Source organism: Caloenas nicobarica, chromosome 3 (assembly GCF_036013445.1).
Source record: "Caloenas nicobarica isolate bCalNic1 chromosome 3, bCalNic1.hap1, whole genome shotgun sequence".
Lineage (NCBI taxonomy): Eukaryota > Metazoa > Chordata > Aves > Columbiformes > Columbidae > Caloenas > Caloenas nicobarica.
This window is the reverse complement of record NC_088247.1, coordinates 102,340,983-102,353,145: the sequence shown is the minus strand read 5'-3', so window position 1 is coordinate 102,353,145 and position 12,163 is coordinate 102,340,983. Positions and strand designations below refer to the sequence as shown.

General features: G+C 42.8%; 1 protein-coding gene across 2 annotated transcripts in view; it reads left to right on the top strand.

Annotated features, from left to right (window-relative positions):
• AIDA (axin interactor, dorsalization associated) overlaps positions 1 to 12,163 on the top strand; it is a 29,455-nt gene that overhangs the window by 11,512 nt on the left and 5,780 nt on the right. The window contains exons 4-7 of one of the 2 annotated variants that reach the window (XM_065631281.1): positions 1,537 to 1,591; positions 7,272 to 7,335; positions 7,777 to 7,883; positions 9,597 to 9,608. In XM_065631281.1, the coding sequence (XP_065487353.1) occupies positions 1,537 to 1,591; positions 7,272 to 7,335; positions 7,777 to 7,883; positions 9,597 to 9,608 (238 nt within the window). The remainder of the gene's footprint in view (positions 1 to 1,536; positions 1,592 to 7,271; positions 7,336 to 7,776; positions 7,884 to 9,596; positions 9,609 to 12,163) is intronic. The other variant, XM_065631282.1, reaches the window with a different exon arrangement.

Sequence of the window (12,163 nt, the reverse complement as noted above, 5' to 3'; positions counted from 1 at the left end):
AGAAATTTCCAAAAGAACATGGGTGGGGGGAGCGATGAATTAACTGAAGCAAAGTTTGGGTTACTGGATTACCTCTTGACCAACAAAGAGTGGTGACAGGTACATTTTGCATCAGGTTACTCACAGCAGTGCTCCCGAGTACCTCGTGTTGCTGTACAAGGTGCAGCAGCTCCGTTGCGCTGCCTGCGACTGTCTGAGAGGCCGGGATACTGTGACAATTTAGGCAGTGTGCTGGAGCTGGACTCATGAGATGGGGGCTGACCAGTCTGGGGGCTGTGCAGCATTTGAAGAATTATTTGGTTAGCTCCACCTGTCTTTCTATTTTTATCTAACCTGGGGCATTTGAACAGCGCTGTACTTGTCACAAAGTCACAGGGACTCAGAACAAGGGCAGGTGTGTCCCATGGTGGGACAGCTTCATGGGTCAGGTTACATCTCAGAGCAACAGCAGAAGGTGCAGCAATGTCATAACCTGCCAAACTAAGGCGATGATGTCTTGCAAGAACAGCTTTCCTTGCTATTGGTTCCTCAGCAGTCTTCTACTTGCTGCACTTTTGTTTCTTAGCAGTTAGTGAGTGTGGTTGTCTTTTCCCACTATTCTAACAGTATGGGCATAGCTGCTTTACCGTCCTTCTGTAGTCTTGCAGAAAGTCCCCGTTGATGCTTGGGCAAAATCAAAGAGGAAAAAAATAAGTCAGGCCTTAAAGAAATGTTGAAAACAATGAGTAATCTGAAGAGATGCCAAGGGTGCAATGACACAATAGGTAAGACCTGATCCTCTGCCTAAAGAGGATGTCCAGTGTCAATCGTCTTGTGCCACTTGTCTTGTGCCAGCTCTGCCACTTTTTATCTCAGAATAGACTAGTTCAGCTTGCAAGCTGTTGCTGAACCACCTCAGAATAAAAAAATTAAAACTTTTCTGTTGAGTTAGTGAGTCTAATAGGCTTACTGAGAAGCAGACGTGTGCTATAGCCAGACGAGGACACCGCATTATCAGAGTTGGAGAAAGGAGAGACAGGAATCCCTCTTCCATCTGCAGTGAGCTCTTAGCTGAGTGTTCTGTGGATTTTATCCTGTATACCGTAATTTCTGCCAGTGTTACAATGTTGAATGCATGTCTTGGACTGTGAATGCTCCTGCTGGAGCATCACTTTGCAGTGCAGCCCTACAACTGATCTTGCTACAGAACAACTTGTTTGGGGAAGAATTAAAACAAGTCCCTCTGTCTTAATGTTCATCGGTGTAGTAAGTATGAAAGACAAACGAGTTGGTTTAAGAATGTTTATCTTGCATTAGAGGTTGGATCATGGAATAAGTTTGTTCTCAAAAAATTAGAAGTAATGTATTTGCTGCCTCATCTGTGAACCTAGCCTCTGTTGGAGAGTTTTTTTGTTTGTTTTTTTTAGGACATAGCTTTGAAGTAACTTAGTACTCTTGAACAAAGGAAGCACCTTGCATGCTTATTCTAAGATATGGCAGCTTTGTCTGAGGGGAGGGTACATACTAAGTTCTAACTCTTTCTTTGTAATGTCCTAGTCCACCCAATCACAGGATGAATTTAAGCTTGAGGATCTGAAGAAGTTGGAACCAAGTAAGTGGTGTCTTTGTATTTTAAGTGTGTGACATTTATCATTATGGTGGAAATTATGACAGCAGCATGAATACTGACTGACCACAATGTGGCTTGACAGTAATTCTGAGTTTAGGTGGCTCTTCCAAATATCTGTTACCATGTAGAGAGAACTTGATGTGTATTAAGGAATGTAATGCGGGTAACATCAAAGTGTATTAGTCCTAAAGTTTCAGGTAATGTATTTGTCTTTATTCTCAAGTTGTTTTTTAAGTGCTGCTAATCTTTGTGCAAAATAGTGATTTAAGCTATCAGTAGTACAGTATATAATCAGCTGGGAAATTTACCTGCACATGTCTTGTTTGAACTGAGTTTCAGTGCTTTGTGGTCTTCCTCCTTGCAGCATGAAATTTTGTTGTTTCTGAAAATATATAACTTGTCCTCATGGTAGCCAATCACCTGTCACCTTCCACTGTAATGCTTCCAGACTAACGAAGTTATAAGTCAAAGCGAGGATGTGAGTCAGTGTTTGAAGGGTTTTCTGTAACGTTGTTTTTTCCCCAACTGATCCTGGGTCAGTTCTTGGTACGTCAATCCAGAAATAACTTTTTCATGTAGGGAATTATCTGTTTATCTGCTATGTTTTCCTTCCCATAACACTGACTGCTTTATTCTCAAAGCATCAGAGCTTCCACGTCTAAGCAATGTTATCCTGAGTGCTGACATTTCTGCTGTTCTTGGGGAACAGGAGATGTGGAAGAGCTGCTTTTGTGCTGGCAAAAGCTGGTTTTCTTTTTTTCCTGTCACAGTTGTATAATTAAGGGGGATGTTTGGGTTAAACATCATGGGCAGGCAAATGTTTACACTTACTGAATAAGCCGAGCTGCTCTGCACTCCCATTCTCTAAGTAACTGGCACAGGATCCTACAGGGCAGCTTTTCAAGAAGCAGGGTGTTGAATTGAGGTTCCTAATGTCTCTACCAAAAACACAGAGTCCAAATCCTTTTAAACTATTCCCTGAAAATGACAAATGAAGGTACATTACAAGACTGCTAGGTCTGTGAAGACCATGACTCAGGAAAGAGTTTAACTATGTGTTCGAAGTATTAGGTCTTTCTCAATCTACATATTGCGTATCTGGCCTCTGCATCCTCTGATTTGGGATTATTTTGTGTAGACACTCCTGGTCTCTGTTTACAAAGTATTTAAAATGTTGTAATCATTTAATGACTGGATTTTAGGCTCCATTGTGCAAATGCCTTTAGAGTGACTGAATGACCAATGAGGAATCATGTATTAATTGATCAAACTGTTCTACAATCAAAACAAGTGACTGTTGAAGGGTTTAGTCAAAATTTACATTCTGCCAACAGATGTAAAGCTTCCCTTGAAATGTCTCCTTTTCTTAAAGGCCAATATTTCAATTACAGTACAACAGTCCTGTTTGCTTATCTTGCCCTCTGTCAGATAGTTGATTTTTTGCTGTCAGAAGAAATGTTTAACACTAAATTGCATTCAGCCCATGCCTCATACAGCAAGCAACTATATTAGAACTGAGGAAGAGCGTGTGGCCATCAGTTTTTGAAGACACTGAGTTGCTTTGCTTAGAGGAGAACAGGTCCTTCTCTGACAACAATTGAACATTGGTGTTCTTAATGCTGCCATCTGACTTGGATGGTTCTGGCCTCCTTCTCTCTGAATTGTGCCTTTTTTTGTGGTTTTTAAGTATATCTTGAATAGAGTAAATCTTAATCAGGCCAACACCAGCCATTTCGTAAAATATACCGTGAAGTGTTTTAATTTGTGTTGTCAATTTTCGCTTGCGTTCCAACAGAAACGCTAGAAGAAATCTGGGCTGGCTGGCAATGCAAACAAGTGATTCCTTTGTTAGGGCGAGCCATTCTGTTAGGGTGGAAAGAAAACAGCTATTCACACAATTTGGCTTGTTTTAATTACTTTTGTGCCTGAAGCTGTCAAAATGGCTGAGAAATTTGTGTTTGGTGGTGTTATAACAACCAAGGTCCTTAGATTTAGCCTGTTGTGGGGTTTTTTGGTTGGGTTTTTTTTTCCTTTGTTAAGTTCTAACTTTTCCTACTTAAGCTTGCATTTCATGCTGCTTGGAAAGCAAAGCAGTTGGCTAGTTTGGTTTGTTTATAGGATTTGTCACTGAATCTTTTGTGCTAGAAAAATACTACAGGAGGGCCCATACATACAAATAGTTCTTTTGAGACAACTACACTGTGTGAAATCATTGCTAACACACTGGATCTCACAAATCTCACAAATCACATTACAAATGGATAGGCTGGGCCATCCCCTGTGCCTGTGTTCATGTGTGATAATTGTAGCCACTAAGCAACTAGTTTCAAACTCAATTTATATGTATTATAAAATAAGTAGATACTGGGTTGTACTAGGGAGCCTGATATCTGAATTGTGTTGTCTATTAAAAAAAAAATCAGTATAGGTATTATAGGCTGTTGCTAAAAATTGAACTGGACAGTGGTCTTTACCAAGTGGGTGCGTACTGGTCTTACTGCTCATGGTGATAATTTCTTTTGAAATCTTTCAAGAGAGAGCCACCTGCTGATAAAACCAATGTGACTTTGTCCAGCATCACAAGAGAGAAGGCAGCTTCTGCACGTGAGCCTGCAGAACAGTATTTTAAACAGATTTCTGTTGGAAAACCAGCATAAATGCAGCCCATGATGCTGGAATCTGCCCATCAGTTACACACATGGAGAACTTTCTGTGAATCATGTTCTCAGCAGCAGCATCGCAGAGGGGAACTGCTCTTTCTCCCAGAGGTGGTGTGTGTTTTCTAAAAACAAAACCAAAAAAGCCCAAACTAACCTCTTAAAGGTGTCTTACTCAGTATTACACGGGAGATTCCTGTTCCTTGTAACCTGATGCTTTTTTTCTGTGATCTGGTTATTTTTATTTAAATCAACTGAAACTCGCACTTGTGATAGATGTAAAGAGGATTTTCGTTTTCCTCGAAGGATGAGTGTTGCGTTTCTGGTTTTTTGCTTTCCTTTTTCTTAGTGACTTTGGATAAGTATTTCACCAGGCTGAGTGCCGTAGGTCCACTTCTTATCCTGATGGTATTTAAAGGAGCACTTCAGTAAATCGCCCTGTGGCAACTTTGCAAAATGATTTACTATTAGCGATGAGACAAAGCTGAAGGCCTTTTAAAAACTTGATCCACAGCTTTCTGCAGCAAAAGGCCACAACTTCTGGGTGGTGTTTCCAGAAGCGTTCCTGAGCTAAACGTTCAGCATCACCTTTGTGACCATCACCCCCGGGATGCTGAACGCAGGCGCTGCCCTGGGCAGGGCTGGTACCAAGGCCCGTACGCGCGGCTGCAGCTCTGGGGCAGGATTGGGTTATGTTCAGGCAGCAGCAAGATTTTAGGTGCTGGAAAACTGTTTGTCTTTTTCCTGTGCACATATCTGTGGAGTACTTTGTGCCCTCTAGTGATGACTGAAATGAATTACTAGAAGGGTTTGTGATGTTTTTGTTTGTGGGGTTTTTTGTTTGTTTGTTTCTTTTTCCCAGGGGATGTTCATTCATGTAGTGAGAGAAACTCGTAATTGCACAGAATCACAGAATGTCAGGGATTGGAAGGGACATCAAAAGATCATCTAGTCCAATCCCCCCGCCAGAGCAGGAACACCCAGATGAGGTTACACAGGAAGGCGTCCAGGCGGGTTTTGAATGTCTCCAGAGAAGGAGACTCCACAACCTCTCTGGGCAGCCTGTTCCAGTGCTCTGGCACCCTCACTGTGAAGAAGTTTCTCCTCATATTTAAGTGGAACCTCCTGTGTTCCAGTTTGTACCCATTGCCCCTTGTCCTATCATTGGTTGTCACTGAGAAGAGCCTGGCTCCATCCTCGTGACACTCGTCATGGGGAAGAGAGAGAAATCTAGTGGTTACCAACCTTTGGAAGGTGGGAGAATTACTGTAATTTCTGTTGCTTCTGTATAATGTGCCTGTGATCTGTAAAAGATCTCACTCTACGGAGATTTCACTTCCCGGGACAGTTTTACTTTCTGTTTCTGGTATGATGTAGCTCCCTGAAATCTGGGGAATTCTGAGAGTGATAAAAGTCCCCTTCTTTTCCTGAACCTCAGCTGGGCTGGGAGGTTACTGTCTGCTATTAATCAGCTGCTTTTCTGGTAAGAAGTGGCTGTGATTCTTCACCACCATGCTGAGATCTGCATTATCGATCCCTTGGAGCAAAAGTCTTTGGAGAGAGAGAGACTGAGACTTGGCATCAGTATTGTCTGTCACATCCCTGACTGGAGGCAGCTTAAAGCTTTCTGTGTATTTAAGTATTGTGTCCAGCTGGAATCAGGCAGTACTGAACCTCTCAGGTGGTGGTACAGAAATCAGAGGGGGAAAAAAAAAAAAAGAATCAGAATGAGCAAAGACTGGAAAGACTTTTTAGATTCTTTATAGTTTCCCTGAGGAACTCTTTATTCGTTGTAGCATTCAGATGGTGTCTGGTAAGTTAATGATGGAGCCCACACTGAGTGATGTGACCATGAAGACAGACAAGGAAGCTCTCCTGCTCTGCCTGGGTTGTGGTGTGCAGAGGGGCCTGGCAGTGCTTCCTTAAATATAACTGGTATTTAAGTACCTCTGGGTATTTGTGTGATCTTAATGCTGGTTTAAAACAGTTTCGTTCTCCCTCAGTAGTCCTAAGGAAAGATTTCTAAAATGTGCTTTGAGAGGGCTTATTGCAAAGTGAGGCTCGGTGAGGGGACTCAGTTTTTCTACCTCCTCTCCCCCTGACCAGTCTGGGATACTCATTGTCTGGTAGGAGAGGGCCTCTCCCTGCAAACCTTCTCTTGTAGATTTGTGGGCCCTTTAGCCATCATGAAACGCTCATTTCTTTCACATGATTTTGGCAATTTTGCTTTTACTCATAAATACTTTTGGAAATAACAGCTAAAGTTGTGATTACTAAAACTTGAGTTCAAGTTTCCAATACAAATGGCAAAGCCATTCTCCACTGAAGGCTGGAGAGTTTAGTTGGTGTCTCCAGGGCTCCATGCTCAGAAGTTGTGCTGTATCACTTCTGAATTTTGCCAATTTGCCCAGATGGTAGAGGGCCGGGAAAAAGAAGGAAGGAAAAAAACAAACCAAACCAAAACCCACCAACAAAAAAACCCACAACGCATCAATGAAGAAGTAGGAAGTCTCAACTGCGCGATGTGTTACCAGCATGCTTGGCCTCCCACAGTGGCTGTCTGAATGTCCAGCCTACATCTGTGCTTAAATGTGTCGGTTCTGGAGACTTCAATCTGTTTGGAGCTGTTGGCAATAACAGCATCACTCTCCTTTCAATAACTACCAAAGATTGTTACCTTTACCCCAGGGCCTGTAGCTTGTTCTTGTGATGCTTTTGGTTATTGCCATGTTCGTCTTTCCTGCCCATGTAAATGTGGTGGTGATTAGGTACTGGAATTGCAGTTAGCCAGTCTGAATGTTATAGTGATATAGGTCTGATCAGGAGCATACTGGTGTTTAAAATACGAGAGGATTTTTTTTGCCATGATCTGATATATTTTTAATGTTATTATTTGTGTGTGTGAAGATGATGTGAGAATGGACATAGCTGTGCAAAGTAGTGGAATTAATGCGTGTTTATGGATATGGCTTCTTTTTTTTTTTTTTTTTCCTTCCTGTCTGCAGTCTTAAAGAATATCCTCACTTACAATAAGGAGTTTCCCTTTGATGTTCAGCCTGTCCCACTCAGGTAAGAGAGAAATGGGTCACTTTATGTACAGATGTGTATCTAAAAGGGAGCACAACCTGGGACTTGGTGTACATCTGAGACACTAGAATTTCTGGAGCGACCTACTTGCTGCATTTCTTTGGGTAAACAGGTTAAAAAAACCTTTTGAATTCTGATCTTCTAGGTACTACTGAAAACCCAAGCCTATGCTTTTGGTAAAATCAGTAGTTTGTAGGCCCCTACGTGTCTCTGTGTTGTCTCTTGGTTTTAGACTCTGTGCTTTTGATGTGGGCTGAGCTCCTGCAACCTCTGTCGGGGTCTGTAGGTACAGTTAGTAGCTAATCAGAAGCACAAAATGACATTAAAGCATTGTTGCTCCTGCTCTGTACTCAGATGCTGACTTGTGGGTTGAAAGACAGATGATGAATCTTTGGTCTCATTCTTCTTCCTCATGTTTTACAGGAAGATTTTAGCACCTGGAGAAGAGGAACACTTGGAGTTTGAGGAGGATGATGAGGAAGGAGGAGCTGGAGCAGGGTCTCCAGACTCTTTTCCCGCTAGAGTTCCAGGTAGGGGCAGTAGCCTTGCCATGCCAGCCTATGTAGCATGTGTAAGTTCTGTCTCTGAGAAGCCCCTTTCTCCACCTGTGATTTGAAAAGTTTGAGTGAGGAGCAACAGGCTAATGTAAACTCTAATGCTATATTGAAGAACCACAAACGTGACCAGTATTTTTTTTTCTCAGCAAGCAATATCTTATTGCAAAACATTTGTACAGATAACTTGTGAGGGCGATACCATCTACCTCAAATAAGTAGCCTTTAGTCCTCCTTCGGACTCAGTATTTTCATTCCGTGTACTTTCTTAACTTTGCTATGTGAAGTGTTTCAAGTGCATTCAAATGTGGATTGTCTCAATGTTTCTCCTGTAAGGAGCATCGCATCCTGCTAGAGATGTGATAAGTTTTTGCTGGTTACTTTTGTGCTGCACCAGCTGGTGAGACAATGGCCTAGACTAGACCTGAGCTATGAGAGGATACAGAGTGGGGGTAGCTTTGGTTTTGATAGCTTCAGTCCTCATCCATGTGAAAGCACTTGTAGAGCTGGATATACCTACAGATTCAGGAGGAGCTCTTCCCGTAACTTCAGCTTTGACAATTTACAGGGTAAAGGAGTAGGATGTTCCAACAGAGGTTCTTTTGGTTCCTGGTGTAGTTTTTTTGCAGAAGAAACAAGTTTCTAATTTCAGAGCAGTTTGGCAAGCATCATATTTCAGGAAGTAGATAAGAAGTAGGGCAACTAGTACTGGAATTAAGGTCGAAAGAGCTGGGGTGTTGCATTATTTGTGTCTGGAGAAAACACATCTCTGTCCTTAGATTTGAGTCAATGCACGGTACTGAATATGATCCCTGCAGACTATACTGATGCAGATATGCAGAGTCTCCAGCTGTTTATGCTAAGCTCACAAATAGGCTATAATATACTGTGATATTTTATTGCTGACACTTGTAGTCTCAGTCTTTGTTATTCACCATGATAAATCCATTTATGACGATGTATTCTGTCTGTCCAAAGTACAGCAGAGAGATCTTGAGTAGCTCTTGGTATGGTGGTGAAACAATAAGGCCATGACCATTGCCACAGCGCCAATGGTTAGAGCTGTACACGTGTAGTGGACATAGAAGCTTAAGAAAGAATCTAAGTTGATGACAGGCAGATGGAGTTTACATTTAAATCATTTTCAAAGAAGTGGGAGTGGCCAAGTTGGGAAGAGGAGAGGTTTGGGGCATATACTTTCTTATAGAATTATTCCTCAGTAAGACCATGCTTTTAAGAGGAAGTGAAAGCAACTCCTGAACTTACTGATATTTTTACTTTGTCATCCTCTTGATAAACTGCATATCTGAATTTTATGAATTTTTTTGCATTAAGGTAAACTTCCCTATAGCTGCAATAATCCAAACCCTTAAGGTGGTTTTGTACTACTTGAACACAGATTTTGTTTCCCCATTGAATGTAAATTAGTGTGGTGCTTCTTACCTGACTGAAGGTCTGTCGTGCTTTCTCTGGGTGATAAGACTTAAACAAAAGCAGTTTGCAGCCTTCTGAGGTGAGCCTCATAAGAAAAGTGGCCTCTCCATATTGAATTGACAGAACTGTGTTGCACTCCTTGCTGCTGTATGCCTTTAATCCATAGTGCATAACTGTATTGTCTGACTGACCATGGTCTTGTCTTCTACATGCATGGCTTCATCGTTATCACATTGCACCATTCATCTAACCCAGGAGCCAACGAAGGTATGATATAACCTTTTAGTATATACACTTATTTCTTTGATCATGTTTGTGTAGTTGTGATCATCATTCAGCTCTTAGTTTCAACCCTCAAAATACAATCTTTGGTAACAATCATAGGGCTAAGCATCTGTGCATTGACCTTCGCTTGCCTTCATTACCAGAAAAAGGGAAGGTCTTATTTCTGACACACCTGACATAGCTCCCTAGAAGTCCTGCTCTGCTAATAAAAACATTCTGACTTGCAGTGTAGCCAAAGGTAGCTAGCTTTTCTATCGTGGAACACACATTTGATGGGAAATCTTACATGACTAGTACTTCTGTAGTTAGACTTCTGTGCTGTATGGAGCTGAACAGGTGGATGGCTTGCTGCCTCTCACAGCAAAGGTTCCCTGTCTTTCTCCTGGTTACATGATTTTTTATTCCAGTGCTGTGCTGGCAATGGATTCTTCTGTGAACCGTTTCCATTTGTGAACCCAGCAAGAGACTTGTCACTTTTTTCCCCCTTTTCTGAATCAGGGTTTGGGAACGGAGAGACTGAACACCTGTGTCTTGGTGGCAGTGAGCTCTTGCATTGGTTCACGTTTGTATAGAATCACAGAATCACAGTGTGGTTGGGGTTGGAAGGGACCTCTGGAGATCATCCAGTCCAACCCACCTGCTAAAGCAGGTTCACCCAGAGCAGATCGCACAGGAAGGTGTCCAGGCGGGTTTGAATGTCTCCAGAGAAGGAGACTCCACAACCTCTCTGGGCAGCCTGTTCCAGGGCTCTGGCACCCTCACAGGAAAGAAGTTTCTCCTCATGTTTAGGTGGAACCTCCTGTGCTTCAGTCTGTGCCCGTTGCCCCTCATCCTGTCATTGGGCACCACTGAAAGGAGTCTGGGCCTGTACTTTTGACAACGCCCCTTGAGATATTTATAAACATTGATGAGATCCCCTCTCAGCCTTCTCTCCTCCAGGCTGAACAGACCCAGCTCTTTCAGTCTCTCTTCATAGGAAAGGTGCTCTAGGCCCCTCATCATCTTCGTAGCCCACTGCTGGACTCCCCCCAGTAATTCCTTGTCCCTCTTAAACTGGGGAGCCCGGAAATGCACTTGTAGGAGAACACTTATTTCACTCCTTTCCCCCTCTGGCTATGTTGCCCTGTGTCTGAAATGACTGGTGATTTTTCTCCTGAAAAGCCTCAACAAGAGCCTGCTGGAGGCCAACGGGCCCAAGCCGTGGTAGCAGACGGGCAGTGCGATGCCCAGCCCTAGTCAAGTCAAACCACAGGGCAGTTGCTGTTGGCTAATGGCTAATTAGCTGATGGCACATTAGCTAATGACTCCTGTGAGAAATGACTACAGAGGCTCCAGCAAAAGACCTGCTGGGGTGGCTGTGGCTCACGTGAGAGGTCACAGTCAGCTGCTGTGGTGCATCGTTGGCTTGGCTCTTCCTCTGTTGAGGCAGAAAGAGAACCGTATTCCTTGGGGACCATCTGTCCTACTGTTCTCCTACCTGCTGAAAGTCAGCTTGTCTCTTTTTTTTCGTTGCAACTCTGCAATTCCACACATTCTGGAGAGCATTTTGCAAGAACAGAATAGTTTTTCTTAAGCCCCTGTTTTTATAATAAATGCCAGTCTGATGCATCTTTCAGGTGATTTTTGTGGCCAGTATCCCATCACTTAGTCCCTTTGAGGGACAGGAAAACAGAACGTTAGGGTTGTTCTTGGTTCTTGAGGGCATGCTGGTGTTAGGAGACAAATGAAAGATGGCAGAGGAAAGTTTTGTGCCAAAGAGAAGATGGGCTTGCTTCTACCTTCATTTAGATTGAAATAAGAACCCTGTCTTTGAACATCTGTTCAATAGACAGCGAGATTGACTAGAGTGTGTATGCTGATTTGCAGAAATGGGTGCTCTCTAATAAGTTTGCTTTTTAACATTGCTCATACTGCGGTCACAAGCCTGTCCCATTACTTCAGAACGGAACAGTGGGTTGAATTCTGCCGTGATATGTTGTGAAGTGCCTGCAGACGCAGTACCCTGGAGGTCATGAGTCCACTGGCAGCTGAGACAGGGAATACAGAAACACACTGCATCACAGATGTGAATTCAGGTCTTGCTGATGATCCTGAAAGAGGGGCTGGCTGCGGGAGTGCTCATGAAATCTTGCTGGAGCCGTGGCTATCTAGTTCTAAGAGCAGAATACATGGTCCCCTCTTGCAAAGCAAGTCTTCCTAATAAAACTCCTTGGTTCTCCTGCTCCTCAAGCAGATCAAGAGGAAAAAAAGCATCAAGGAAAACCCATATTGGACTTGCCAAAGGAAACTATTACGTTGTTTAGATCTCAAGCCTTGGGATAACATTTTCTTTTTAATTAGAAAACCATAACTTTAAATCAAACTTGCTCATGAGTCTAAGCATTTTCTGTCTTCGTGCTTATTCATCTAACACTGGAGACAGACTTGAAGCCTGCCAGTTTTTGCTAAAATCAGCATGAAGAAACCTACTCCATTGTTGATGACAGAATCTCATGGCTCTTAGTGAGTTTGAACAGTTTGGATTTCTTGCCAGCTGC